Here is a 27,716-nt window from a genome sequence, read left to right on the forward strand (position 1 = left end):
CTGTGTATGTATGTTGTATTCAGTTTGAAGGCAAGATTTATCTACTATCTACTATATCTACTATTCTAGGATATCATAGCAAACTGGAATCAAAAAGAAAGAATAGAAGAGATTGGGGCACGAGAAAAAAAAAAGGAAGATATAATAAGGGCATTTAAGTGTAAACAACAACCTAACAATGCCGGAGAAAGAGTCACACGTCACATGGAATAAACCACTGATTGGTCGAATCGTAATAAATAAGTGGTATGTTTGGTTCACAGCCATCCCTTCTTCTCTTGAACGTTACCTTGTTTACGCTCCATCATTAAAAAGGCTGTTGGTTTTAAACATGATTCGATGGCTTCACCGAACAGCTGACCTTACACATTGACACACAGAACTCAAAGATGGGAGAACAGTCTGTGCTAGAGGGGCTTCGAGGGGAAGTGATATGAAAGACAAAGAAGCGGAACAGTAATACATTGATATGTCTTTGAGTTTCATGTCACTACATTTGACTAGGCCTATCATCCTCTATCCGACGGGAGCCCCTGTGTTAATCGGTTTTCTTCTCCTCGGGATCCTTCTCCCCAGCATCATCTTCCTCGTTCTCGCCCTCCTCGGGGCCCTCCAGCTCAGCGACGCCTTGCCTCTCCTCCTCCTCTTCCTCCTCCTCGTCAGTCAGGCCCTCCCTCTTGAGCGCGTCTATGTCATCCGAACTGTCATCCGACTCAGCCGTGCAGATGCCATAGCACATCAGGCTAATTACACCCAGCGGTAGGCCGAACAGGAAGCAGCCCAGCAGCGGAGAGCTGCGAAACACTGACTGATGTCGGAGAGGAGACAACAAAAGATGAAAGGAAGACAAAAAAAAGGAGGAAGTGCGAGGGAAGGAGAATATGGAGACCGAAGTAAAGTTTGAAAGAGATGCGAAGGGGTTGAAGGAAATATAGAAATAACAGATTAATGAGGACAGCGAGAAAGGACAGAGGAGAGAACAAAATATGAAATTCCTTTACAATTAAGTATTTTGCAGAAGATTTAAGCTTGTTTATCTAACCACCATAAGAACATACTCTCCATTTTCTTAAAACCACCATGCTCTTGATGTAAATATGAACATACAGGTAAAAAAAACAAAAACATCTACAAACATTAATCACTCAGAAGCCCTTCCTAAACCTTCTTCTTTCTTGTTTTATTCGAGTCTGGATAATGGTGTGCTCATTTCTTTGTGCTAATTTGACTAATTGCAGATTTTCTTGGTAGTAAGCTCCACTAAAATGTGACGTGATTAGGGCAAGAAAGCGGTTCCAGGATTCATATTTAAATGGCTGAAGTCAATTCCACCTATAACCACACCCCAAAAGTGATGTCACTGTGTACTGGGGTACGATTTTGCATCACTGGAATCATACTTATTGCTAACTGTTTCGCAACAACTGACCAATCTGAGCTTTGTGGGATTAAGACTGGAGAAGTCAGACTGAGTAACAGGCTGACACGAAGTGGAGTAGGGGGTATTCCAGCAAAGCAGTACTAGTTAGGGTCTTGGGTTTGGGGGAAATATATAAAAGTTGCCATGTGCACTGTTCATGATGTGGTACTTAAGGCAAAAGGGTGCATGCACAAATGTAGAGAAAGTGGGAGGAACTGGGGTTCAATAGGGGCCGGCAGCCCATTCCTGCCCCAGGCCCCTTAACAGTTAATCCAGCCCTGGCCTTATTTCTTCTTCCTTATTTTTCTTCTTATTTCTATTTTCAATTGATGTCTTTCTTTCATTTCTCTCTGCCCATCTTCAATATAGTGCAGCCCAGCGGTGGAGTGAGTATCTGGCAGTTAAATAAAAGTGTTACATCTCTCTCAACAGCCAGTGTTTACAATAGTAAAGAGCCTCCCAGCTATTAGGTAGAGTGAATTCAAAATCCTATTTAGAGGGCAGATCCAAAAATATTTGTGGGGAAAATCGCAGGCTGGCTTTAATGTTTTTATCTGCGATGCTGCTTTTTTATTCATTCATTTATTCATTCATTTGCATGACGGCAATAAGCTTCGCGAGCACGTTTAGAAGGCAGGTCACAAATAATTTGCAGAAACTCGGGCAGGCTTTAATGTTTTAGTATTAACCAAATTTCTGTCATGTAATTTTAGGATGTCTGTATCATGTTATACTGTTTGTATTCTATCTTGTCTCGTCTGTCTTGATTGTTTTTGTTTTGTTTTACACCCGTGACCATATTGCAGAGTTGTACCCTTTTATCTCTACTCCTCTGGGTCTCTTGTACTTTTACATTGTACAGTTTGAACTGAAATAAATAAATAAACCTCAAACTTCAAACATATGCAAAGGTCCACCTTTATTCACTGGTCTGTCTGAAGATATTTTCTGCACACACACGCTGTTTTTCTGTCTTCCTCGCCTAGGCTCACCTCCCCTGACCACAAACTCAAACGCATACTGTACTTACACACATACTGTTATGGATTTTGAGAGTGAATTACAACTACACTTTTTCTCACAATGATTCAGGAGGCTTGGAGGCAAATGGTGAATGGAAGTGTCAGTGCATTAATCCCTAAGGATCAGTTAGATGAAAATACAGTAAATGCACAAAGCCGACAATCTGTATGGGATATGGGATGTATATCTGCTCCCTGGTCAGATTAAAGAACATCTCATTCACATCCATGTTCTGAACCTGCATATAAAATTGAACTTATGTAGTACACCACTGCGAAACACGATCCCTCGTCTCCTGCGGGCTCAACAATGCCCGAGTCACTGGAGGACAACTTTACAAGTTCTTCTTTGAATGACCTCAGTGACAAATGAGTCATTTGGCCTTAATATAGCAGGATACATCAGAGACAATGTACCTAGAAGGGAGTATTCGGTCACAACTTCTGTCAGCCACTGAGCTGAGAAGAAGAGAAATATTCACATCCCCTCCAGTCATTGCCACTACAAGAGGGATGGTAATTGCCGGTGCTGTGTGTTGCTAGATTAGGTAGAGATGGGTATGCTATGCTAACACAGCTGGCTATGAGTCATTGAGTCTAATGGCTGCTTCCTCATGCTCCTGTCAGACGTGCATTTAGATAGGCTCTCCGGGGGCAAGGTGATGTCTGCTGCCTATCTGCTTTGTATCATATAATGTCACTGTGAGCAAGACTAGCCATGGTGATGCTCGCAGCTTGCCAAATTTGAGGAGGCAGGAAGAGATTAGCATTTCCTTTCTCCTACAGGTGTAAGACAAGCTCTTCACATGTGGGTTCTTACTTTTAACTAATGGGCTTTGCTTCTACACAGCCCAAAGACATGTTATATTGTTTTTGTATTAAACCCTTTTCTTTCAAGTCTTATTCTCCCACTGATTCCATGATTCCTGACAGCTGAAAATATTTCTACATTCTTTGTGCCAGAATTCACAATAACTTCTATTTAAACATTTTCCTGAGTAAAAATCTATAATTTTCCTTCAGGAGTTCTCTTCATCCCTTTAAGAACATGACCCGTGTTTACAGTAACTGTGCCAACTAAGGAGCACTACAACACAGCTGTATTTACATTCCTATCACACCCTAAACACCAGTTCTCCCAAAAGAACCAACTACTAAAAGTGGGAGGAGAAGCGAGTTCAGCCTCCTGACCCTCTCTCCTCCTGCTCTGTTGCCTGTTACTCTTTCCCCATGCTGTGTTTACTGCCTGCATTGAATATTCTCAATTGTGTGCCCGGTGTTGTCCTCTGAATGTTGTTTTTCTCCCACAGGGGAGGAGCAGTCAGGCATTTGTTTTTTAGTGTTACTGAACTTGGCGCAGATTGCATATATACGGTATTTTATTTAAATTGGCAAACGCAGTCAAGGTGCGGCATCGTGTGAAGCATATCAACAAGTACAAGGTGTTCAGTAGTATCATAATAATATATGGTTTAATAGTAGAGGTAAAGACCAGGGCTAGAACAGAGGTATATCAGTTAGGTAGCAGGTCACTATAGCAAATAAAAATAATAAGCCTGAAACTGATATAATAAATAGACCTTAAAGCTGCACTAATTAATATTTCTATATGAACAATGGATCAAATACAGACGAACCCACGGAGTCACACCCAAGTCTGAAGTTCCCCTTAAGTCTATGGAGCATTTTGGAGTCTTTAATTCAGTTTAATGTTTAATATATATATGATATTAATATGACAAAATACCTTTTGTGCATGTTGTACAACAACATTGCGCTTAGTTCATTCGAGGCTGCTACACGTAGACAATCGGAGGATATCTTCCCTCACCAACTTACCATAATAGTGGATCTGGCATCAAAGGCCACACGCTTGATCCTCTGGATGACGCCATCACCTCCATACGCCTGCAGGGAGACAGATCTTTTAATGGAGACAGAGGAGGTGCTATGTCTAGTCTATTTTATATTCACCACCTATGTAGTACATATGCAGGGTTTCATCCATTCTTCACTTTTACTACTCCTGCAGTATGAACACAGAATGATCAGGAATCCAGTCATATGGTCAGTACATCCCAGACATTTAAAATATTGCTTAATTTACCGCTTCTCTGCACAAAATTATCTGATGTGGCCGACTCCAGTTTGTTCACCGTTCAGCAGTTCTACTGTCTGAGCTCATTAATTGGCAACAGCACCTGGGTAGCCAATGAGTGATCAGTCCCGGCGCTAATTCATCAGGATGGCCAATTAGTGAGCTATGACTGAGCAGGACTTCTGTGAATGGGATGGGATGAGTTTTGTGGAAGTAGCTGTTGCATAGACTAATGCTCATGCTGTGCGAGGACTGCGTAAGTAGAGAAGTTTTAACATACATTTTTATAGCACGTTGTTAGAGTTGTTCTGTCTTAATTGCAAAGGAGCAAAGGATAGAGGACTTGTGCAGTGAGTGGGGACATACTTTAAAAAGTGATATCTATTCCCTAAAAACCTGCTAGAGAGATGCCACAGCCTGTCAACTCTGTCCCCCTCTGGCTGGTTCATGCTTCATGCGACGCTAAACAGGCCGTCTGTGTATCTTAATGTCTACGTGTCTTATGAAAAGCACCAAAAAAGCCAAGAATTTTCATCATGCATGAGACAAAAATTCAGCTCTCCACATTCTTCAAGAAAAAGACCAAAAGACAACCTTGAAATCTAACAGCATCTATTGTTACTTTTTTGCACCATCTGCATTATTTGAAATTCAATTTAATGCATTTAACACATTATTCTGTGACATTCAACATGGAGCACGACCCAGCCTTGAGACACCTCATGGCAGACATTACCAGCATGACGTGAAGAGGCTGAAACTGTCCAGGCTTTGCCAGGAACTGAACGGCAGAAACATGGAGGTTTCTGTTTCTGTTTATTTGGAGGGAGGTGGTTTGTTTTACAAAGCAAAAAATAGCCAAGACCTTTCTTGGGAAACAAAAAAGGACAGGACCTCTGGCTGTTTGGCTTACGGTTTCATACATCTGGTGACTTTCATGTAGTGCAGGGAAAGCGATGACATTTCTTTTCCAGATTAGTGTACACACTACAATACAGAGTCCTGTTTTTCTGTATTTCAGTATTTGACTTAGAAGGCGGAATTATTGCAGATAATCTGTTCGGAAAGGGCAGCAATATGAAATATAAACATGCAAAAGGAGATTGCAAAAATACCTCATCTGGTAAAAATATTTTCCAGGGAAGGACTTAAAATGCAAGGCAACATGCTTGATTAATGAAGACTACTGGTGTGATTACAATGGTACAACACGGGGGGGGGGGGGGGGGGGCGCTACACTGAGCTGAATGCATAAACAGAAAGCAGGAGAGGAGGAGGAGGGAGGAAGAGGAGAAGATTTGGACCTGTGCAGAACCGTTCAAAACACCGTTGATGAATTGGACCAGCTGCTCCATGGTCTCAATCGGCTCACTGGGCAGGAAGTACTGCTCGTTGGATGTGTTGAGGATGATAACGGAGGGCACCGTCACTTCGCTGAGAAAAACAGGAAACAGCTTTTAATCTTCTTAACCTCGGCACCTTGGATTGCCATTATCAAAGTGCATCATTAGATGGGAACAAATTGTGGTTTTGTGAAGAACAAATTGTAACACAGAAAATACAATAGCGAGATAAACAAACCCTTTGTACTCAGAGCAACCTAACTTTTCCCATAGGCATTCTTTCAAAGAGAGGATTTTCCATCTGAGGGAAAAGGCGATGTAGTCTGGCCTATTTCAGAGTGGCATTTCTTCTATCTTTTATGCAAACAGTGTGCAACTCAGGGGCTTTATGGGTCTGTGTCGGTCACAGTTAAAAAGACCTTTACAAATTACAGCTGACAAGTGAATCGCAGGGAGTCCAGAAGGAAAGCAGCTCTGCATCCATGCTGAGACATATACGAAACATACACAAAGAAGCCCAGTAGTCCAATGATCTTGCCTCATTTCAGCAGGAAATGCAGAATCACAGACATACACACTTATTTCGACAAATCAGCAGAGGAATTACAAAGCTCAGTGAGATAACGAACAAGGTCATATAAACAAGTAATCCCTCTTTCACACGTCTCGCACAACAGCAAACCCTGGCTTAGACAAGGTATCCTAGTGCTTAGATACACACACATTTACACACAGAGGCACACGAATAGTCCATCACGGCGCTGCCACCTCACATCCCCGCGGTGTTACTCAACCCGGCAACAAATTTCACCCACACGCACACGTATCCATCACTGTCCCAATACACCACCCGGCTGAGATCAGGAGTGCAAACACACACACACACACGCCCGTGCAGTAGAGTCATCAACGCCTCACTACTCTGTCCAGCTGAGATCTGCAATCACATGTACACACACACACACACACACACACACACACACACACACACACACATTATGAATGTGTATTCCATCTGACATCCAGCCTACTCCAACAGATGGCACCCATTTAAAATAAATATGGATTAGCCTGTTCACCTCTGTGAGTGGAGACTACTGGGGGTTTTTGCCGCCCATAATGAAGGGTCATATAGTGTGCTATATACAATTAGAACTGGCAGGAAGTACACATTTAAGTCATTTCCTTTCCGCTGCCAAAAAAAGGCATATAATTAGGGCTAATTATTATTTTTCTTTTCTTTTTTTTTTAAAATCCATGTTATTTTGATTATTAAAAAGAACAGTTTGACATTTCAGTAAATACACTTTTTTGCTTTCTTGCCTTTTTATTAGACCACTCTCATATCTGTGCTTTAAGTATGGAGCTAAAACCAAGAGAGTTAGCGTTAGCATAACATTTTATTTTCACATGGATTTGAATGTTTCCTTTTTAAAGGAATAGTAATATTTTGAGAAATATGCTCATTTGCCTTCTTGCCGAGAGTTAGATGAGAAGACAGATACCACTCTCGAGTCCGTGCGTTGACTACGGAGCTACAGCCGAGAGACCGTTAGCATAAAGACTGGAAGCAGGGAAAAAACAGCTAGCGTGGCTCTGTCCAAAGCTAAAAACACAGCCAACATTATATACCAGAACCTCCAAACCTCACGAAATAACTTGGCGTACAAGTTACATGGTGAAACAATGTCTTGGTGAACACGCTACGCTAAGCCGCTGTAAGCTAGCTGTGTAGCTTTAGCTCCATACTTAACGCAGAGACACACGAGTGGTAACGACGATCTTCTCATCTAACTCAACACAATGTTGGAACTATTCTTTAAAAAAGAAATCAATAAAATGTTTAAAAAACAAAAGCAGGTGAAAACTGGATTTTAACAATAACATGCATTGCAAACAATGTGTAGTTTACCCATTTGGGGGTTTTGTTGCTGTTGTTGTTTCTTTTACTTACTTAATAGGACTCTGGCTCATTATCAGCAGTTCATTTGTTCTTTTTCTCCAAGTTTTATTTTCACTTTCTCTTACCAGAGGCATTTTCTGAGCTTTCATTATTGCAAGAGGACATAATTAAAAACGGTAAACTGTGATAATGATTATCACAGTGCGTCCAGGAAATATACATTTTGGGGACATGAAACCTGAATGTTTAAACCGACCTGCTCCTTTTAGAAAACCCTGGTATCTTTCAATAATGGAAATTAACTTTATTTGTGTTCGAGCTGAGACTTGCCTTTGTCACTCGTCAGCTGTAGAAACGGTATTCAAGTTACACTGAATACCATTTCCACAAGAAATCTACTAGGGGTTCCACAAAAGCAGTCTTTAGTATACAAATCAAATGACCACTGGTTTGTGTGGTAATAATAATCTTTCTAGTTGTTCACCTTCTATGATTACAGACTTTCCAGTCACCTCACATCTCTTTAAGAAGAATTAATTCCATATACAGGGTTAGCGATAATCCTACGTTTAAACAGAGGCAGACACAGCCTCAGGCTTAGAGTGGTGCTCGTGTTGTGTGTATGTGTGTATATGTGTGTATTCATGAGTGTGTCTATGTTCTTCTGGTGAAAGCAGGGGCAGCCTTACGCCAGACAGACCGCTGCCAGAACACAGTAATCGCTGTGATGACAGAAAGAGGGATAAAAAGCCATCAGATTTATTTCCATGGCTCTCCCAAGGGAGAGAATTAGTGGACATTGACAGGCCAGGATTTCATTCCTCAAAGGAGGGCAATTAATCCTGTGCTACAGCGGCCAAATTCAGTCCTGTTAAACCCAGCGAAATACATATTGTATGTACTCATACAAAATTAGGAAGGCTAATCACCTCTTTTATCCTTAAATATAAACACCGCCTGTCTAATTTCAGCCGTGAACCGGGAGTCTGAATGTAGTCACACTTCCAAAACGACTTCTACTGTACTCACTGACACACTTTTAATTACACAGGACTTAGGAGACTATGTCTGCTATAATCTCCCGCATACAAACAATGACATGCTCGAATTAAAATAACATCCTGTAGCGGCCTATTTCGCAGATTCTCACACAAACACACACAACATTGTACAAAGACACATAATTAGATACTGTACGTTAGCAGACACAAAACAGACACGCCAACTGCTACAGCCCTGCTGGCCTCTAACACTAGCGGGGGTTCTGTCTAATTAAAAGTGTGGGATGTCAGTTGCAGGGTCTCTCCGAGCAAGACACACCAACAGTCGGCCTCAGCCTGGGCGCAAAGCTACTGCAGCAGGGCCTCTCCGCATCATTAGCCCTGCTCTTTGACAAGCTATTAAAACACATGACCGCAACAGATTTAATCCAAGCATAGCCTTATCCGTGAATTCCTCATATATTCCTTTTACTATCCTGACCTCGCACAGGCAGATTTGCAGGAGCTTGTGCTTGTTTCATGTGCATGTGTGCAGGATGGTGGGGGGTTAAAATTGCCACGAGCACTAAAAAAGAAATGACAGCCCGTCTGTGTAATTGACTTCTCTACAAGAGAGCATCTTTAATGGCAGAGGCTGGCATTACCAGCCAGTCCAGACCTGTTAAAGTAGCTGACAGCAGGTAATATGGAGGCAGAGAAAGAGGAGGATGACATGAGAAGAGAGAGGTAAAGCTGGACGTGAGACACTCACCCCATAATGAGGCTGTTAATGTAGTCATTCCCATCCATGTGGCCAAACTGGAAGTCTCTGGGGGAGCAAGACAAACAGTGTGTCAAAAACAACATACAACACAGTAAAACATAAAGCGTTTTTTTCCCCTCTCTCAGTGGACTGCATAAAACTGGGACGCCAACTTTCCTGCACAATGGCACACAAATGTGAAACCACACTGAATGGAATCACATGTTCTCGCTGTGGAAAACTGGGATCACTTTTGTCATTGCAGAGGAAAAAAAAAAAAATATATATATATATATATATATATATATATTTATATATATATATATTTTTATATATCGCCAAAGCTCCGTCTGATGCCGCCTCCTGTTTCTCCTCATCTTTCCCACTGCAGAAAAGACTCAGGTGATTTATCTAAACGATAAGGCAGGAGGAGGAATTCAATTTGTATCTCATTGTGCTGCACTATGTCTGAGCAGAGTGTATTGTAGGTAGACTGGGGGGGGGGGGTGGGGGGTGCACAAGTCCAGGGAAGCCGGTGACTTCCACTGAATGACTGATTATGGGAGCCTCTACATATATATTATATTCATATTGAATCATAGCTACATCTAGCACGTTTGTCCCCTGGGTGCTGCACAATACTGCCTGCGCTTATATCAATGACACCATTATGAAGAGACTGAACTATATAATAAATCCAGTAGATGCAATATAATATCAGTCTGTTTCAGTGATAATCTTGCTGACAATAGTGGGGCAGACTGGGAATACAGCTCATCAAAAAAGTCAGTCTGTAACTTCTGCAGCACTGTGAGTTATGGGTCAGACATTGTGTCTGTGTATGTCCAAGACTGACTTACTTTGCTATTAATACTTTCCCTACTCAATAACTTAAATATTTACTGATCTGCTTCCCATGTGCGTCCATCTTCCCACTCACACTGACAGTTCTTGGCCAGACCGCCGAGCAGACCAGCCAAGAGGAGTGAGTAACTAACTGAGAAACTTGCATGTGTGAGAGGCGGCATGGAGCAAACTGAGGGCAAGAATGTGCAGCACTTTTTTTTCTGGTAAATACTTTCAGATTTTTCACAAGAGTTGAAGATTTCAGCTATTTACTTAAATGTTCCTTCTGGGAATGTGTCTTAGTTATTTATTTAACTTACTCACACCAAGTGGTTCTCATGAAGAGGAGTGTGTTTTCTGAAGAAGGACTTCTTCAATATTACGGGTAAAGTGGGCGTGGGGGTGAACGGCTTTATAGCCATAATTGTCAGAAGGTGGTTTGTAATAGACAAGAACATTCCACAGGAAAATCAATTCATCATGTCACCAGTAGGCTTTAAGCTCTCAGAGAGAAACTTTAAAATAAGAGGCATCTTTGCAGACAGGAATTAATTATTGATCAACCAATTATCATATAAAAAAAAACAGTAGGAGGAGAAAAATCACCCACATATGCACTCTGGAAGGATTTAAATCACAGTTCAGCACATGCAATATTAAAAATCACCAAACTTAAAGCAACCTTCTGGAATATTTCTATGTGATTTAAGCATTTTATATACTACCACTGGCTTTTCAAATTGATAGCGGCTTTAAGGTATTCTTATACCTGTGTTAACTGATTTATTTTTGGCCACTTGGTGCTGCACCACAACTTGTGTGCAATGTTGACCTCATAAAGTTGAAAGTTTTATGTTCACCAGCTAGATGCTAACTATGTCTGACGTTTGGGGCTGGGCAGGTGCTGTGTCTGGAAACAGTGAGCGGAGGGACTGAACCAAAACAGTAAAGCTGCAGACCACAGAACCAAAACAACAAACTGAAAGACACCATAAAGCACCAGAGCTGGAGGGAACTGCAGAAATTAGTGATAATTCTCTGTGGGTTCATCAAATTACATATTGAATCAATTGTAAACATAAAAATATTGATCTAAAAGGGTTCTGAAGTATTAAATATGTTGCTCAACATCTAGCGGTAAGTACTATCTGAAACAGAGAGAGTCCAGAACCATTTATGGACAGAAAGTCATGGGTCAAAGGTTTCAGTTTGTGAAGAAGCTCTTTGTCACAAGGCTTCTTGTCTAGTCGTGTTGCACCAACTGGCACATAAAAGCTACGCCAATAATGACTGGTGCACACACACACACACTAGTTCCTTCTCAGATCTGAGATTTGCATTCATTGTTCTGTCAAAATGCTACAAATGGCATCTGAGCTGAACACCACGACATGTATTACTACATCAAACAGCGTCAGCTCATTCAACTCAGTCAGTATGATCTGTCGACCTGTGCGCTGCCTCCGCCCACCACCGGGGGCGACACTCGAGCCCGCGACTTGTAATTACAAGTACCGTTTAGGTGTGTCAGAACACTGCAGGCAGCTCTGATCTCAGTGGGGATCTCAAACTCAGAAGTCTTCAAAAACAGCACTAGGTAGTGTGGCGGATAGCAGTCTAATTGATGATAGGGATCTGTGTAATTCAATCAGTCCTAATGGGAATGCCTGCAGAGGGAGAAGCACTTTGATCATGGCGGTTTGAGATACACTGCTTTATTCAAAAGCAGAAATCTATCAGATGAAGCATCGTGGTCAATGATGTGGCACAGTAAGGAACTTAAGCACAACTTAATGATGAAAATGTGATACTTTTCTTCTTTTTATTAATCCCTTTGAGGAAATCCTCTTGTCGCCTGCCGCCCTACTGTGAGTGATCAGAGATCAGGGTCAACCACAGAACAGCAACCTTACAGCTGATTTGAATTTAAGCCACTTCAGCAAAGCAGGTTTGCTTTAACCTGGGTCCTCCAGCTGAAGGGTGACCTACCTACTGCACTCACTAAATCATCCTGCCGCCTACGCACACACACACACACACACACACACACAGGTGTTTTATATGTGTGTGTTAAACATGTGGGTGTCTGTGTTCTTGCATCATCTCTGTTTTCCACCCTGTACCGTCCACTAACAGCAAAAATAACAACATCGTTACGAAATTATAACTTGCATGAAGTGCATAAATTGGTTCCTCTCCAGTAAAGGAACAGGTCAAGCAAGGCAACACGTTACATCTCCAGTTGTTATTGCACAATTGGAGCTGGAGAAAACAGAAAATTATGCGTTAATACACACCGAGCAGAGTTTTTGACTGACAGCTGAAAAGAACACCTATATTTGGAAGCTGACATTTTGCATAATTACCTTTCTACTGAACCTCAACGAAAAACAGACGCGCCCTGACAAAGGCATAAAGTTGCTTGTGAATAGACAGGCAGCGTTCCCCAGTGAGCACACCATCCTAGAATAAATGTATAAATTGGAGGTTCATCGTTCACCTCATCGCGTATCCGTGCCTTACCTGTTAAAATGTTCTCTGTATTCCTTCGCCACCCTCTGAATCAAGGTCTTTAATCTAAAAGCAAATGAGAAGAGAGTGAAATGCCACATGAGTCGGAGTCTAACCTTTTTTTAGCCGATGGCTGCAATTTGTGGGAAGATCCAAACAATAACAGCAAGTCTTATCTCTATTTGAAAGCTGTGTACTTAAACTATTGTGGTAACCGTGGGAGTGCATGGGAGTGATTTATATGGAGCCATGCTTTTTAATTTCAGCGTTCTTTGTACCTGCCACTCTCCTCTGTGGGGTCCTTCTCATCGATGACTGCAATCGCCACCAATTTGCCTGAGGTGGCAGACAGGGATTACAAATCACAATCACACGCACAAAAAGAGGGTGAGAAGACAAAGGCAGGCAGATAAGAGGCTCTGGAGGAGACGAATCACCTCTCAACAGGGGAAAAGAAAGAAAGAGGCACCAAGAGCGCTTCATTCATTCATCACTCAAACATTGAGCTAGCAAAGGCTTTCTACTTGGTTGAACAGGAAACAAGTGGTCACTTTCTGGTAGAGGAGCTATTTCGGTGCCATTTAAAACCCAAACCCACGACATGACAAATAGGTCTACTTAAAAAAACTGTTACACAACTTAAAAGGTCTGTTATTCAGACTCGTATGGTTCGAGGCTAGAAAAACCCCTTGTTGCTGGGATGAGAGTGCCAGCCTGCCCCCTGGTGGTCACTGATTGTGGCTTTGCTGCACGGTTGAGGTTATGTAAAGGTAGTGGACAGCCTGGCATCATGGAAAGGAACATTAAAGCTACATTTTTCATTAGTTTTTGGTTATGACTTTCTTTCACTGTGGATTTGTACAATACTGTGGTTAAAGGTGTTGTGAGTACACAGTGTAGTGTCTCTTTAAATGGGGTTGTTTGTATTGCGGTCATCAGACATACTATCCACCCTCAGCCCCTGAAGAACAGCCTTCCTATGGTCCTGTACTCCACAAACAAAACTGTTCGACTGCAAGTCTGTTAAATAGATTTTGTTTTCAATACTCTGCTAACCCCTGAGATGGTCTAAATTACATCTCGAGACTATTCATTTATTTTGGTTACACTGGTATTTAGACACTGGTACCAAGTTTGTGTCAGCGTGACTTGCGATGTGAGGGACTAGGCTTCCAGAGCATTAAAACAATGAGCCCTGCAGTGCATGAAACTTGATACTTGATTGAAAAGCCTTTAGAGACAATGCTGTTTATACTTTTTTTCACAAATTCACTTCGATCTTAACCCCACCTAGTTATTTTAACAGCCAATGCCGTCTTTAATCTGTCACACAGTGTTTATCCAATTAAGACACTTTAGAGACTAATTTGTGGTCGGATCTACCAATACTGAGCAACACATTTGGTATAAATAGGTTAAAAATGGACTGCAAGCAGCAGCAAATGTAAGCAAAATGCAACCGTTGAGCATCACTGATCTCAGTAAACTGCACATAAAAAGATAAAATACTGTATATAATATTAGACAGCACAGCTTTCTCTGAACAGAGCATCAATTTACTGCCTTTAAGAGACAGTTTGTGTTTCACTCTTGAGCTTAACTTTCCTGTAAGAGAGAAAGTGTATGAGCATGGTCTAAATCCAGAGGGAAGGGACAGGCTCTATCATGGCCCCAATAATAATTAATGCTGATATTTTTTACTAGGAACATTTGACAAGAGCAGCTCGAAAATTATTTTTAAATTATAAAGTAATCATGCTGTGCATTGGCTGTTTTGGGGTGGGAAGCTAAATATTAGGGATTTTAGTGTGAAATGGAATTAAAAAGGGGCAGGCGGAGTAAAGCTGTGTGATGCACTTCAAACTATATATGCTGGTTGTCAATCTGTAATTTAAAAATGTTGACTATTGGCTGATTATAAATAAAACTGAGCGGAAATGAAATCGGCCAATGAATCGCAACTACTTTGATAATCATTTAAGTGATTTTTTTACAGAAAAATCCAAAACATTTCATAGTTCCAGCTTCTTAAACGCTTTTGTGCTACATCTCATTGTCTAATGTGATAATAAACTAATATTGTCAGCTTGGACTGTGGACAAACAATCAGCAAATTAACTGATTATGATAATAATAGTGTGTAAGCAGCCCTAGAATTAAACTATACCTATGCAATATCTCTACTAGACAAATTATTTTCACAACAAGTTATGATTAGATACATAATTTATATATATAAAAACCTAAACTGGGGAAAAGCAACACATACCCAAAAATTAGTCAAATGCAACTTGGGAGTACATAACATATTACAGATGACAAATCTTATGATTACGCCACCTGTTTCTCCGAGCTCATATAGCGTAAAGCCATCAATCTGCAGGTATCCTTGGAAGCGCTCCTTGTTCACCCACGATGACAAACTAGCATCTTCGTACTCTGCAACACAGAGAGACAGACTCTTTGAGAAGCAGAGGCACAATAAAAAAAATTTAAAAAAAAGCATATTGACATTCAGCACACGACCTGTCAATATTAAAAGCAGAACAGTGTAGTGATGCCTGCATTGTAAGAAGATCACAGTGTTTACCACCTGCACGCTCTCTAGGGAATGAAGAGCGGGACACAAGCTGAGCATTCATACACAGAGGTCAGTTAAACAATGATCACAAATTGTTTTTGACAGAGGGCTGCCTCTGGGTTAAGTAGTCAGGGAGGCTATTTTGGATCTGAAACAGCACAATGGATTATGACTCAGAGTGAGCAGAATCAATCCAGAGGTAAACAATCAAAGTATCAACATTTTGTTCTGTCTGGATTGTTCATATACGCATGTTATAAAACATTCATTAGCTATTTATCAGACAGCAATTTGTACAAAATATTGGAAAACTGTAACAATAGACACCATTTTTTCTGGGTTGCTGGCTCACCTGACCTCATTTACCCAACTATTATGCAGTTCTGTCTTCAAGAAAGAAAGGACAAAAAAAACACATTTGGTTTGTAGATGATTCTGCACACATATGTGCGTTCATTTTCAGGACAGTTTTTGGCAGATTTGTTTTTTTACACATTTGGAGCGAATGCATAATTCAACAGATGCATTAGGCAAAAAAACAAAACATAAAGTGCAACAAATAAATAAATAATGAGCTAAAGTAAAATAAAGGATTGCTTCCTGAATGAGAACCACATGTTGTTACTAGCATAACATCTGGAGGCAACATGCAAATGGGAACAAGAGTCTGTCCCTTCAGGGTATAAATAGGCTGTAGTGAGGCTGTGTGAACAACGCTGTTTTCTCCGGTTGAGAGAGGCTACGGGATGCTCATAATTGATGTCAAATGTATCTGGGACCTCATTATGACATGTTAATAAGTTATCATGACCTTTCTGCCACCATTACAATAATTACAAGAACACTGATGACTTTTACATGGTTCTTAAGCTGCAGGGCCCCAAAGGAGCTGTAGGCATAATACCGAACATGACAACCTAAAAACTGAGCACACTTTTAAAACCCCCAAGGTCGTAGCTTATACTTGTATTTGAATCAAAATGACCTTAATGCAATGCACTCTTTTTCTCAGTGCTGCTGCTGTGCAAAGGCAGAGCCGTGTTGTTGTTAAGGCTGCTGAGTCAGTCAATCTGGTAGACATTCCACAGAGCTCTTTCCACAGATGTTTTGGCTTTATAGACAGCATGCAGCTGCACGACTCTCTTCTCCCAGAAGCGAGAGACAGAGAGCTGAAGGCCCCATACTGGGATCGTACAGCCTGATGAACCTCTACACCGCCTGAACCTGCTTCACCTTGAAACAAATTAGAGCTGCTCTCTTCCTGGGCGCCAACCTCGCAATCTCCATACTGCCCTACAGGAGCCTGTCAGCCCAGAGTTCACACAGCGGGAGACAAGAGACAAAGATGAGGGGCAGGAGGGGGAATAGAAACAGACAGTGGGTGGAGTGAGGATGATCCAGTGTCAGAGTTTTTGAGCGGAGGGAGGAGGCAGCTCCGACACATTTCAAGGATGAAGGTTAATGGCGCAGAAGACCTCCAAGATGATGCAAATAGTGTAGAAACAAAACCAGAGGGAGAGGAAGAAGGTAATATCATCCAAGATAATTCAAACAGGGTGAGACGCAGAAGGCGGCAGATGAAAAGATTGATGTATTTAAAGTGAAAGAAAGCGCAGTGATATGACAGGACAACGGCGAGACAAAAAGAAAAGCTTAAAGATTTACAATGAAAATGCTTTGGCTAGCTGCCAAAAAGCAGAAAAAGCACAACAAAAGAGCTTCAGTGAGGGATGGGAACCACGTGAAGATGTGTGTAGTAGCTCAGATATGGAATCAGATACTCATGGATATGGAAGAAAGCAGGTGGACAAGAAAAAAATAATTTGGAATAAACAAGTTATTGGATCTTGGTCAAGAGACGTGTGCACTTTGTTTCACAACTATGGGTTTTGGCTTCTTCTTTTTTTTTTTTTACAGACATTCATGGCCCACAGAGGATGTATCCTTCTGACTTTCCTCTTGCGCCACCATGAGGTTGTGGTTTTGAGTAGAATCAACTATTGGATGGATTGCCATGTAATTTGGTACACACATCCATGTTCCCCTCAGCATGAACTTTAATAACTTTGATGATCCGCTGACTTTTCATCTAGTACCATAACCAGGTCAAAATCTCAATTTGTCAAATACTTTATGAGCACATAGAAGCAAAACCAGCTGTACTTTCTGTTTAGCGCTAATTAGCAAATGTTAGCATGCTAACACACTGATCTAAGATGGTGAAGCATTGACACTGTGAGTATGTTAGCATGTTCCAAAGTGCAGCCTCAGAGAGCAGCTAGCATTGCTATAGAGTCTTGTCCTGTTTAATAATGCAAAGATCACCATCAATGATTGGCTAATGATGTTAGTGTAATGTTATCATAACTCATCCTGAGGGGAACATGAATGTCTGTACCAAATTTCATGGCAATCTATCCAATAGTTGTTGAGATATTTTACTCAAAACCAAAAGAGGAAAAGTCAGGGGATCACCGAAGTCAGTAGGATTCATCCTCTGGGGACCATGAATGTTTGTACAAAATTTCATAGCAATCCATCCAATAGTTGCTGAAAAGGTGGTAGATTGACAGAAGTTAAGCCAACTAAAAGATTTGAATAATTCAGAAATGAAAACTAACAACATAAAAGGATTATGTGGGGACATTACATCTGACCAGTAACTGCACTTTTCATCAGCATATCATCTCCACACCGACCTTGTCGTCTTTGCCAGTTCAAATAACCATGTGCGCCGTCACAAAATATCAGCGTGTTATCACCTTTTCAAGTGTGATCTCATCTTGTCGTCACATTCATGGGACTGTTAATCGGCCCGTCATTCAAGCGCTCCCAATAAACACATGCAAAACAGTGCTGCTTCACAGCTGGCTGTGTTATATACCTTTCCATACAAGGAGTGGCAAGGCCAAACCATGAACCACTGAAACAGGTGAACAGAAAGTCTGATGCTGGGCTCTGAGTATTGGATAATACTGAAATACATCTGAAAATAGCATACTATGTAAGCTAACATACCTCCTAATTACATTTTTCTGTCCTCTTACAGCCCTAACATGTAGGATTTCACTGCACACTCGCAATGATCAAAACCATTTAGCTCTTGAAGCACAATAACAGTGCAGACCTGTAGAACAGCATGAAACTGATGATTTGAGCTATTAAATATGTATGAGCCTCTGTGCCGTACTATATCTTAACAGCGCTCTTCAAAAGGGATGCCGCTGTTTGTGATGTGCACTAAACCAATCAAAGCTCAGCAACAATACGTCAGATATCATTTTACACAAAGCGAGGGGCCGTGTTTGGACAGTGTGGCTTCGCTCAATGGCATCTATTCTTTAAAAGACACAACAAGTCAGGCTTGTAAATGTGCTCTGAATTTCTAATAAGTATTTTGAATCTGCATCTTCACAGAAGACATGCAAAAACAAATACCAGGAGGGAAGATGATAAAAGATGCTTGTATATCCTGGGAACTGCCAGCCTCTGCAGCTGGTAGATAAAAATATGGCTAATGAAAATATAATGTGTGCCTTGTACGTCCACACATTTGAATTAACGTCATAGCCATAAAATGGTATCACTGGGTGCCTATGTAAATGTGTCTCCAACGTTTAGCCAAATAACATTCGATAAAAGGTTTCTGACAGAACATCATGCAAAGTGAGAGTCATAGAAAACCACATAAGGAGCCTCCCTAATCCAACATCCAGTCAGTGGGTTTTTCAGCGAGACCAGTCCTCTGAGAAACACAGCACAGCTGGAGAGAAACCAGATACTGAGGACCACAGGTGGTAAAAAAAAAGGCTAACAGGCAAACTACAATCTCTGATGCAGAGAAATTAATTTTTTGCTGTCATTGTCGGTAAGTGCTTAATGAGCAAGACTCTATTTTTCATCCATTTTCTGCTTCCCGATAATAAGAGATTTTGTCTTCTACAGGCTTGAAGGGGAAATGAAAAGTCTGCCATGTGAGAAAGGACACAACCATGTCATTTTGCCATGCTGCTCACCTTCTCAGTCCTTGACAAGCTTAATACGCCGTCACCATGGCAATGCTAGACATTCACCACATCCTCCGTATCAAGGTCCTGGAGGACGCTGCAGAGTGTGGAGTTTTTGTCATCAACGTCTATTGTGGCGAGCCTTTCCTGCTGCGATTCTGGTGCAGGAAGCCCCCCTTCCGTAACGGTCAGGTGGAACAGACGGATGTGAACCTGCAGGCGGCGGCGGAGATGGATTTTGTTCTGCGGGCGCTACACCGTGTACCGAACCTGCCCAACAGCCACTACTGGGGCCCCTTTGTGTTGGCATTGTGCCTCGACGCTCTTCACTTCCGCTTCCGCCTCCCAGCTCAGGCCCACAGCGGCAGCAACATACAAGACATCCTGGAGGGATGTGGTGCACTCACGTTGTTGCGGTGAGAAGCTTCAAATGGGGCAACAGAAAAAAGCAGCTCCTTTAAACCTCTTATGTCAAATATGATTTTTATGCAGGGACTTGACGGCTGCTTCAGTGATTCACTTCTTGGCTTTACATGACTGTATATACAGTACCGGCTCGGCACTGGTTTCTTCGCCCTAAACTGTGGTCTCTCACTCCCCTCCACCCTGCCCTGCTATGTACTGTATGTCCGCCCTAAGACAAACCACCATAACATCACTGGCCTCACCGCACACACAATAGTGGGCAGAGCCCTGGGTGCTTTATGATGGGCCAGGCACACCATAACTCAGTGTGGGAAGGAAGATGAAAGAACAGCAGCTGGGACGGGAAAACTAGAGGAACACTAGCGAAAACAAGGATCACAGAGAAGGAAAGAGGAAAAAGACGAGGCAAAGTACACAAACGGCACCCTACTGGGCCCTTAAACCATGTCTTACGCCTTTTATGACTAATTGAACAAAACTACTCCCCAAGATAACAGGGGATGAAGACACAATACTCACCATCATAGGTAAAGTAGCCTCCGTCCTTAAAGACTACAACCGCAGGAAGCTCTGGCAAAGTTACTGACTGTTGAAAACACAGAAGATACTTCATTTAAAACATTCTTACTCTACGAATGTATGTGCACCTGCAGAATGTGGGACAAGGCTGCAAAGACAGCCTGTGAGTAAATGTAAGCCTGGTATCTGTGTATGCATTGTGGGAAGATTATGCTAAAATAATGTAATTATTTACTTCAATCTAGAAAACTAGCAAGGATAGAAACATCAACTGGATGCACAATACTCAAGGGTATCAATAATGTATGATGTGAAAAAATGTGACATTCTCCACAAGTGATTTCATCTTTTTTCTGAATTTCAAAAGGATGCATATTCAAAGCGTTACCTCTGGAAAGACGTCCTCTGAAGCCGAGAAGAAATAAGTGTAGACAATGAGCTCAGAGGCTACGTCGTTGTACTTCTCCTGGAAAAGGCAAAACGGGTCTTTCAGCATTTACACAATAGCTATCAATAAATCAGTGTTAAACAGTTGTAAAGGCTGAGGCACAAGACGGTATTACACACAACCTATTCTTCTGTTAAAAGATGTTACAACAGCAGCAGCGCGGCGCTTCTATCATTCAATCAATACAGTTATAGCATCGCGGAGTTGTGAAGAAGCTGGGCGCTTAGAATAATACAGCAATCTTGATTCATGTCTGGGTGCTTACTTTGAGTGGAGAGTCCCCGCCGACATACACAAAAAGCACGTCATGTCGTTTCATCATGTGCTCGAACATCTGCTTGCTGGGAAGTGCCCGCACGGCCGGCCTGGGGGGGGGGGGGGGGGGGGGGGCAAACAGATTAGGTCATTAAAGTAAAATGTTATTCAGCACAAAAATGGCACACTAATGTCATAACTGATGTAAAAACTGCAACAATTCTGTTATTGATTCCTGTGCTGGTGGCGCCACCCAGTGGAGATTCAACGACTTGCAGCCCTGGATCCACATCAGAGCCAAGCTTTTGATCAAGCCCTATGTCACGGATCTAACTTGATTTCCCTCAAGGAGGAGAAATCTGTCAGGCTCTGTTGATACAGTGGCTCAAACTGGAGCATCAGAGGATGAAATCCACTGAGCTGTGAAACAAATATGGCCTGCATTGATAAGCTTGCTTGGACGGATCTTATTAGTACAGCGTGTGTTCCTGTGAAATAAGGGAAGTTAATCAGTTTTATGTCATTTCTTTTTGAAGTGGTGATTGGAGGCTGTGACTTACCCTGCCACCCTGTTGGCAAACTCTACGATATCATCTTTTGTCCTTGGTCCCTTGTAGTTATAGGCAAGATCACCCTTTAACCTGAGAAGGAGAGACAGAAACAAGAGTGAAAGGCTGATCATTTAATTGTAAAACATTCGTTGTTTTGTGCAGCGAAGACGCAGATTGAAACATTCATGTGAAAATAAAATGAAATGGAAATCAATTGCGTGACATTGAACTTTGGATTCAGGATATTGCTTTGTCTGAAAAACCTCATTCGGTGAACAAAAGGGAAAGAATATTACAGAAAAGGTAAAGCTCAAACGAAATAGTCTGATTAGTCAATGGACAGACAATTAATCGGCAACTATTTTGACAATTGATTGATTTTTCAATTGTTTAATCAGGTAAAAATGGCAAATGTTGGCTGAGCTGCTTTTCTCTGTTTCAAACACTCATTGGCCACTTTCTTAGGTAAAACTTTCTAATACTGGATATTCGACTCCCCTTTGACCCCAGAACAGCCCGAATTCTTCCTGGCATGGCTTCAACAAGGTGCTGGAAATGTTCCTTAGGGGTTCTGTTCACATGATTGTTGCTGCAGATTTGCCGGCTGCACATTCATGCTGCAAATCACTGACTCATTCTCATGTTGGTGGAACCAGCTTGAGATGTCTGTGGTGTAAACAAAGCACGATTGGTATTAAGTGGTATTACACAAGGCAGCAACGATCCATGTGGTTTATGCCAGATTCTGACCCTACCATCTGCATGTGGCAGCAGAAATCTGCAATGTTTTTCTAATCTTCTAGTTTGAGTGCAACCTGGTGTGTCTGCTGTAGCCCATTCACTTCAAGGGTCGACGTGTTGTGCATTCGAAGGTGCTCTTCTTCATGGCACTGCTGTGGTTATCTGAATCACTGTCACCTTCCTGTCGACTTGAACCAGTCTGACAATCCTCCTCTGACCCTCTCTCTGTAATAAGGCCCTTTAGCCCACAGAACTGCCACTCACTGGATGTTTTTTGTTTTTGGAACATTTCTCTGCAAAATCTAGAGATTGTTATATGTGTGAAAATCCCAGGAGATCAGCCACTTCTGAGATACTCAATCCACCATTATTCCCGGGTCAAAGTCACTCAGATCACATTTCTTCCACATTCTGATGTTTGGTCTGAACCTCTTGACCAAGTCTGCCTGTTTTTATGCATTGAGTTGCTGCCAAATGATTGGCTGAATATATTTTTGCATTAACACGCAGGTGTGCAGATGTACCTAATAAAGTGGCCACTGAGTGTATCGTTGTAAACAGAATATCTTTGGGTTTGGACATTTGAAGACGTATAACAGGAATTCTTCACGGGTTTTTTTACATTTCATACAGCATGTGTCTTGCATGTGGCACGATTAAAGTCTGAGCCTGACATCTGAGCATGGCAACGACAACCTGTCTCTTACAAGATGTTTTGATGAAACAGCAAATCCACCAGGAAAAGCTTCTATACCACAAAAGGTCAACTAATTAACTCGTGAATCTAAATCACTGCACCTCCAACGAAAAAAACAAAACAAACGACTCTCCAACTGAGTTCCAGCCAAGGAAACTGCTGGAGTCGAGCTCTTACAACACGCAGAATGCATTAAGGATTTCTAAGGTTGCATCAGCCCACAGGGCTTAATGAACTCAGGGGGAAACAGAACTCTAAATCAAGTCTCCTTCTGTCTCCAAGGGAAGTATCTTGTGTTCTTCGATGGATGTTTCATCACTTGCTTGGTTTAATGTTATGAACCCTGCCGTGATCCTGTGGCACTTTCCCAAATGAGCTTGATGAAACTAAACGGGGAGCCCATTATGGCAGCGTGCAGATAAATGATTCTGTTTTAAATATATGGAGGAAATTCTGCTATGTAGGACGATAATTTCTCTCAAGTCAACATGAGCTCCGTTGTTGAGCAGCTGCCAGCTACCGAAAATCATTAATTTTATATAAAAAAATGTCACTTGCACTTCAAGAAAGAAAAAAAAAAAGCAATGAGATAGATGGGGAAAAATCAGTTGATAAAATGGAAACACTCTTGATTTGTTCATCAATACGTCACAAGATAAATGTAAGTGATTTGGGAAGTACCTAAGAAAAAATCAATATAAGAAAGAGGCCAATGTAAATTTATTTTTCTAGAGAGCTGATTTTAAACGGTTTATCACTCAAGAAATGTTTAATTAACGGCATCCAGGAGGGCCAAACAGCCAAAAAGGTGTGAACAGAGTTTGTCACTTAGTTATGCCTCAAGGACGTGGCAAAAAACACCTTGTTCCCACCTGAATAAGTCATCTAAGGGCATCTCAACATCAAGGGGAAAAAAGGACCCTGATAATAACACAATACAAATTTAAGTAGAGACTTAACAGATACTGAACATTAGAAGCTATGCGATATGGATTTCTCTAGGCTGATTCAAAGAAGAATTACTGCAATTTGTAAACAAAAGATGTTCACAAAATTGTACGTGTAGGATGAGAGAGATGTCACTTACAGTTTTATTGTGGGGTAACCACGGACACCGAACTCTGATGCCATTCCTGCAATATAGAAAACAAGAGCAACTCAAAAAATATATATCTTGAGAACCATCTTTTCCTTCAAAGGTTTTAAGTATCTTATTATGGGGTTCAAATACCTTCTGCATAAGATAAGGGAAATGCGCCTGAAACATTTATGATTAAGAAGGAATTGTCTGTCATTTTGGGATATAGGCATCGTCACTTTCTTGCCGATAGTTAGATGAGAAGATTGATACGACTCTTATGTCGCTACAGAAAGTATGAAGCTAGCCACGCAAAGCTAAGCTAACTCGGCTGTTCGCTGCGGCCTTATATTCAACGGACAGATAATGAGAGTGGCATCAATCCTACTCTCATCTAACTCTGTCTAACTTTCCCAAAGTGTATATAAAACTATTCCTTTAAAAACCCACAGGAATATAAATAAGGTTTCATTCAGTCAAACAATGTATTAAATTATATGTGTCTATGGATTACTTCTAAGGCACAGCCTGCATAATGTAATACAGGATTTTGGTTATTTTACCAGCACTTTCACAATACAAATCTTTCACTGTATGATTACTGTTGCAAAAGATATTACAATAACAATAATATTGAGATTTCATGTCACACTAAACGCCATTAAATAATTCAAAATCAATCTTTAACGCTGTTTATAATAAGACCTGAAAGCCTTTCACACACAGAACATCATCATGTTGTCGAACAACTCACTCAATTAGGCTGAGTCCTTGTCTCCAGCACATGAAATAATCATCTGGGGACAAATAGGCTCTCCAAGGGACGACACTGTAGTGCTTCATCATTTACTCACCAGAGTAAGCAGTGGCATCCATCTTTCCCACGCGGACCGGAGACCCGGAGGTCTTCAGCTCAACTCCCACGTCATGCCATACCGGCTCTAGTTTTTTACAGTAGCCGCACCACGGTGCATAGAACTGAAAATAACCAGCATGAGAAGAAAGCAATCTTTAGGTCATGAGCTAAACATTGTCAACATTATGATTATTATATTATTATACTTATATAGTAAATAACAATTCTACATTCTATTTTATTTTATAGTCAGTAGATATCTTTGTACGTTGTGCCAGGGTTGATTTTTAAAAACATTTATTTATTTTCACTTCCATCTTACACCAGAGAAAATACTACACTGACTGACCAAACAACAAGCAAATGAAATATTTGGTCATGGTGTTGTTTAACGTTGTACTGAAATGGATTAGAATTATAGTCTTTTTGTGTATATGACCTTGAGGTGTTTAAAGAGATTTGTTTGAGCTGTGTTCTTGTCACTATTGTACTTTGAGTGACTCCCTGATATTGTGTATGAACTCTGGGAGGGATTTCTTAAGTACAAAACTACAACACTGGAATGTTTTAGACAACAAATCACAGCAGCAGCTGGGTTCATTTGAATGCACGGCTGCTGATTAGGACCAGATGAATTGGCTATTTAAGGCACATCTTAAACCTGCAACAACAGATTTTTTCGGCCACTGGTTTGGCAGCAGAAACACGTTGTGAACACAACATTGACGTATCATCACCGGAGCATTATCATCATTCATTCGGGGTCGTGTTTGTGTCCACTTGATGAACTCTTAAAGGAATTACCAAGCTCTTTAGCTGCTGAATGCTACAATATGTTCCCCAGCTCGTAGCTAACTTGACGTCTGTCGTTTGGTGCCGGGCAGGTAGCATACATTGGGTTCATTTTGGCCGTTTTTGCTGCTAACAGCAGCCTGCTTCTGCTGGTAAGAGTACTGAGATTAAACCATATACTTAATGTGCTGTAAAGCCAAAACTATTATAACTAGCTAAACTAGGCTAATAGGCTTTAAAGGCTTCTTCTATAAAGAGCAACATTCTTATAAATTACGTAAGACATTGGGTTCACTGAAAAAATACTTGAACTTGAAATCAAATTCCTTTCCTAATGGATTTGGCCAGTGTAGTGGCAATTTCAATTTTGCAGATTGAGTTGTAAAAATAAATCAATCCATAATTACTCAGTTGTGAAAACCACAGTAACATCTATACAACCAGCTGACACAGTATTGAGACTTCCCAGCATACCAACATAAGGACTCAGTCCTGCCTCCCAAACTAAGAGTGAAAGCAGCTGCGAACGTTCGAGCTAGATTCAGCTTATATGGACCCAGACACAAACTCTGATATAAACCCCTCCGAGCCCCCTGGCTTTGCCCGGCATGCATGACTTCTCATTCACTAATCACAAACACAGAGGACAGTCTGCACACCCCCTCCGGTCCCCGCCCCCCTGCATCCCTGCATCCCACCCTGACTGCTGCCACTTCCGCAGGGGATGATCCAGACAGCGGCATGCTGGATATAAAGTAAAGCATAGCTGAATGGACCCAGACTGGGTTTTGTGTGTGTGTGTGTGTGTGTGTGTGTGTGTGTGTGTGTGTACAGTCAGACTCACATCAACCAGCCAGATATCGTTCACTCTGGTGTCTTTAAATCTGTCAGAAAGAAGAATGAATGACAGTTTTCATATTCAATCACATCTTATATACAGTTTACTGAATGACTCACATTGCAGGATGCATGCTACCTATCTTATGTTTAAGATAAGATAATAATGTGGATATGAGAGAAGTAAGTTATTATGTGTATAAAATTGCCCCTCAATTACAAAAAAGAGACACATTAGAGGATCCCACTAACACAAATACACAAGAGACGAAATCTCTACAGACTTCCCAGCACAGCCATCCAATTAAAAAGCAACTGTGCAACTAGAAACCTGAGATGAAATCAAGACTTCCCCCCCATGCCTGTTCTGCTTTGAATAACCCTCTGTTTCTGCAGCCCTTTTGGAAAAGTGCTGAACCTTTACAAATCTGGTAAAGTAGCATCACACAAAATGTACGCTTGACCTCCATCAGGGAAGAACTAACACTGAACTAAACTCTTCACTCTTTGCATCCACAGCAAGTCAGTTGGTATACTCGGAAGTTGCATTGCATGATCCTGCTATAACGAGACAGTGACAGGAAGGTGACATATTGAAGCAGAGCATTCAGGAGTGCATCACTTACGTGTCATCTAGATCTTCAACAAACGCAAGCACCGCTGAACTCAGGAAGGCCGCCACAACTGTAATATTAAAGCAGAAATAAAGCACATGTTATATTATAACGACAACACGAGCTTTACCGTCTCTATTCCGAAGCCCACCAGCCTGGGACCTCATGACTGAAGCATCACCAGCTAACTAAAGCTGTCGCCCCAGCTAACTGTGCATCCATTTGCTTCACAGTTTCAACGACAGGAGCTTTAGGAGTCACTTCAACAGGCGCTGTGATGACATGTAGAGGCTAATGTCCAATGTACATGGAATAAAAAGTGAACGTACCCCCGCAAATCAGGGAAGCTTTCACTTCTGCCATCGCTTCGGAGTGAAAACAGCAAGCAGGAAATACAGCTGCTAAATCGGGCTCTTTGGCGCATGCGC

At 41.5% G+C, this 27,716-nt stretch overlaps 1 protein-coding gene across 1 annotated transcript; it reads right to left on the reverse strand.

Annotated features, from left to right (window-relative positions):
- Positions 1–189: 189 nt before the first annotated feature.
- On the reverse strand, positions 190–27,712 carry tmx3b (thioredoxin related transmembrane protein 3b). Its single transcript, XM_070928199.1, is given in 17 exon segments — positions 190–808; positions 4,282–4,350; positions 5,845–5,974; positions 9,539–9,595; positions 12,899–12,952; positions 13,165–13,222; positions 15,227–15,325; positions 20,420–20,486; positions 20,808–20,885; positions 21,133–21,232; positions 21,683–21,763; positions 24,199–24,244; positions 25,044–25,167; positions 26,682–26,721; positions 27,301–27,358; positions 27,618–27,657; positions 27,659–27,712. Coding segments are annotated over 17 exon segments (1,425 nt in total). The 3' UTR covers positions 190–538.
- Positions 27,713–27,716: the final 4 nt, after the last annotated feature.

Source organism: Enoplosus armatus, chromosome 21, assembly GCF_043641665.1.
Source record: "Enoplosus armatus isolate fEnoArm2 chromosome 21, fEnoArm2.hap1, whole genome shotgun sequence".
NCBI classification, from domain to species: domain Eukaryota; kingdom Metazoa; phylum Chordata; class Actinopteri; order Centrarchiformes; family Enoplosidae; genus Enoplosus; species Enoplosus armatus.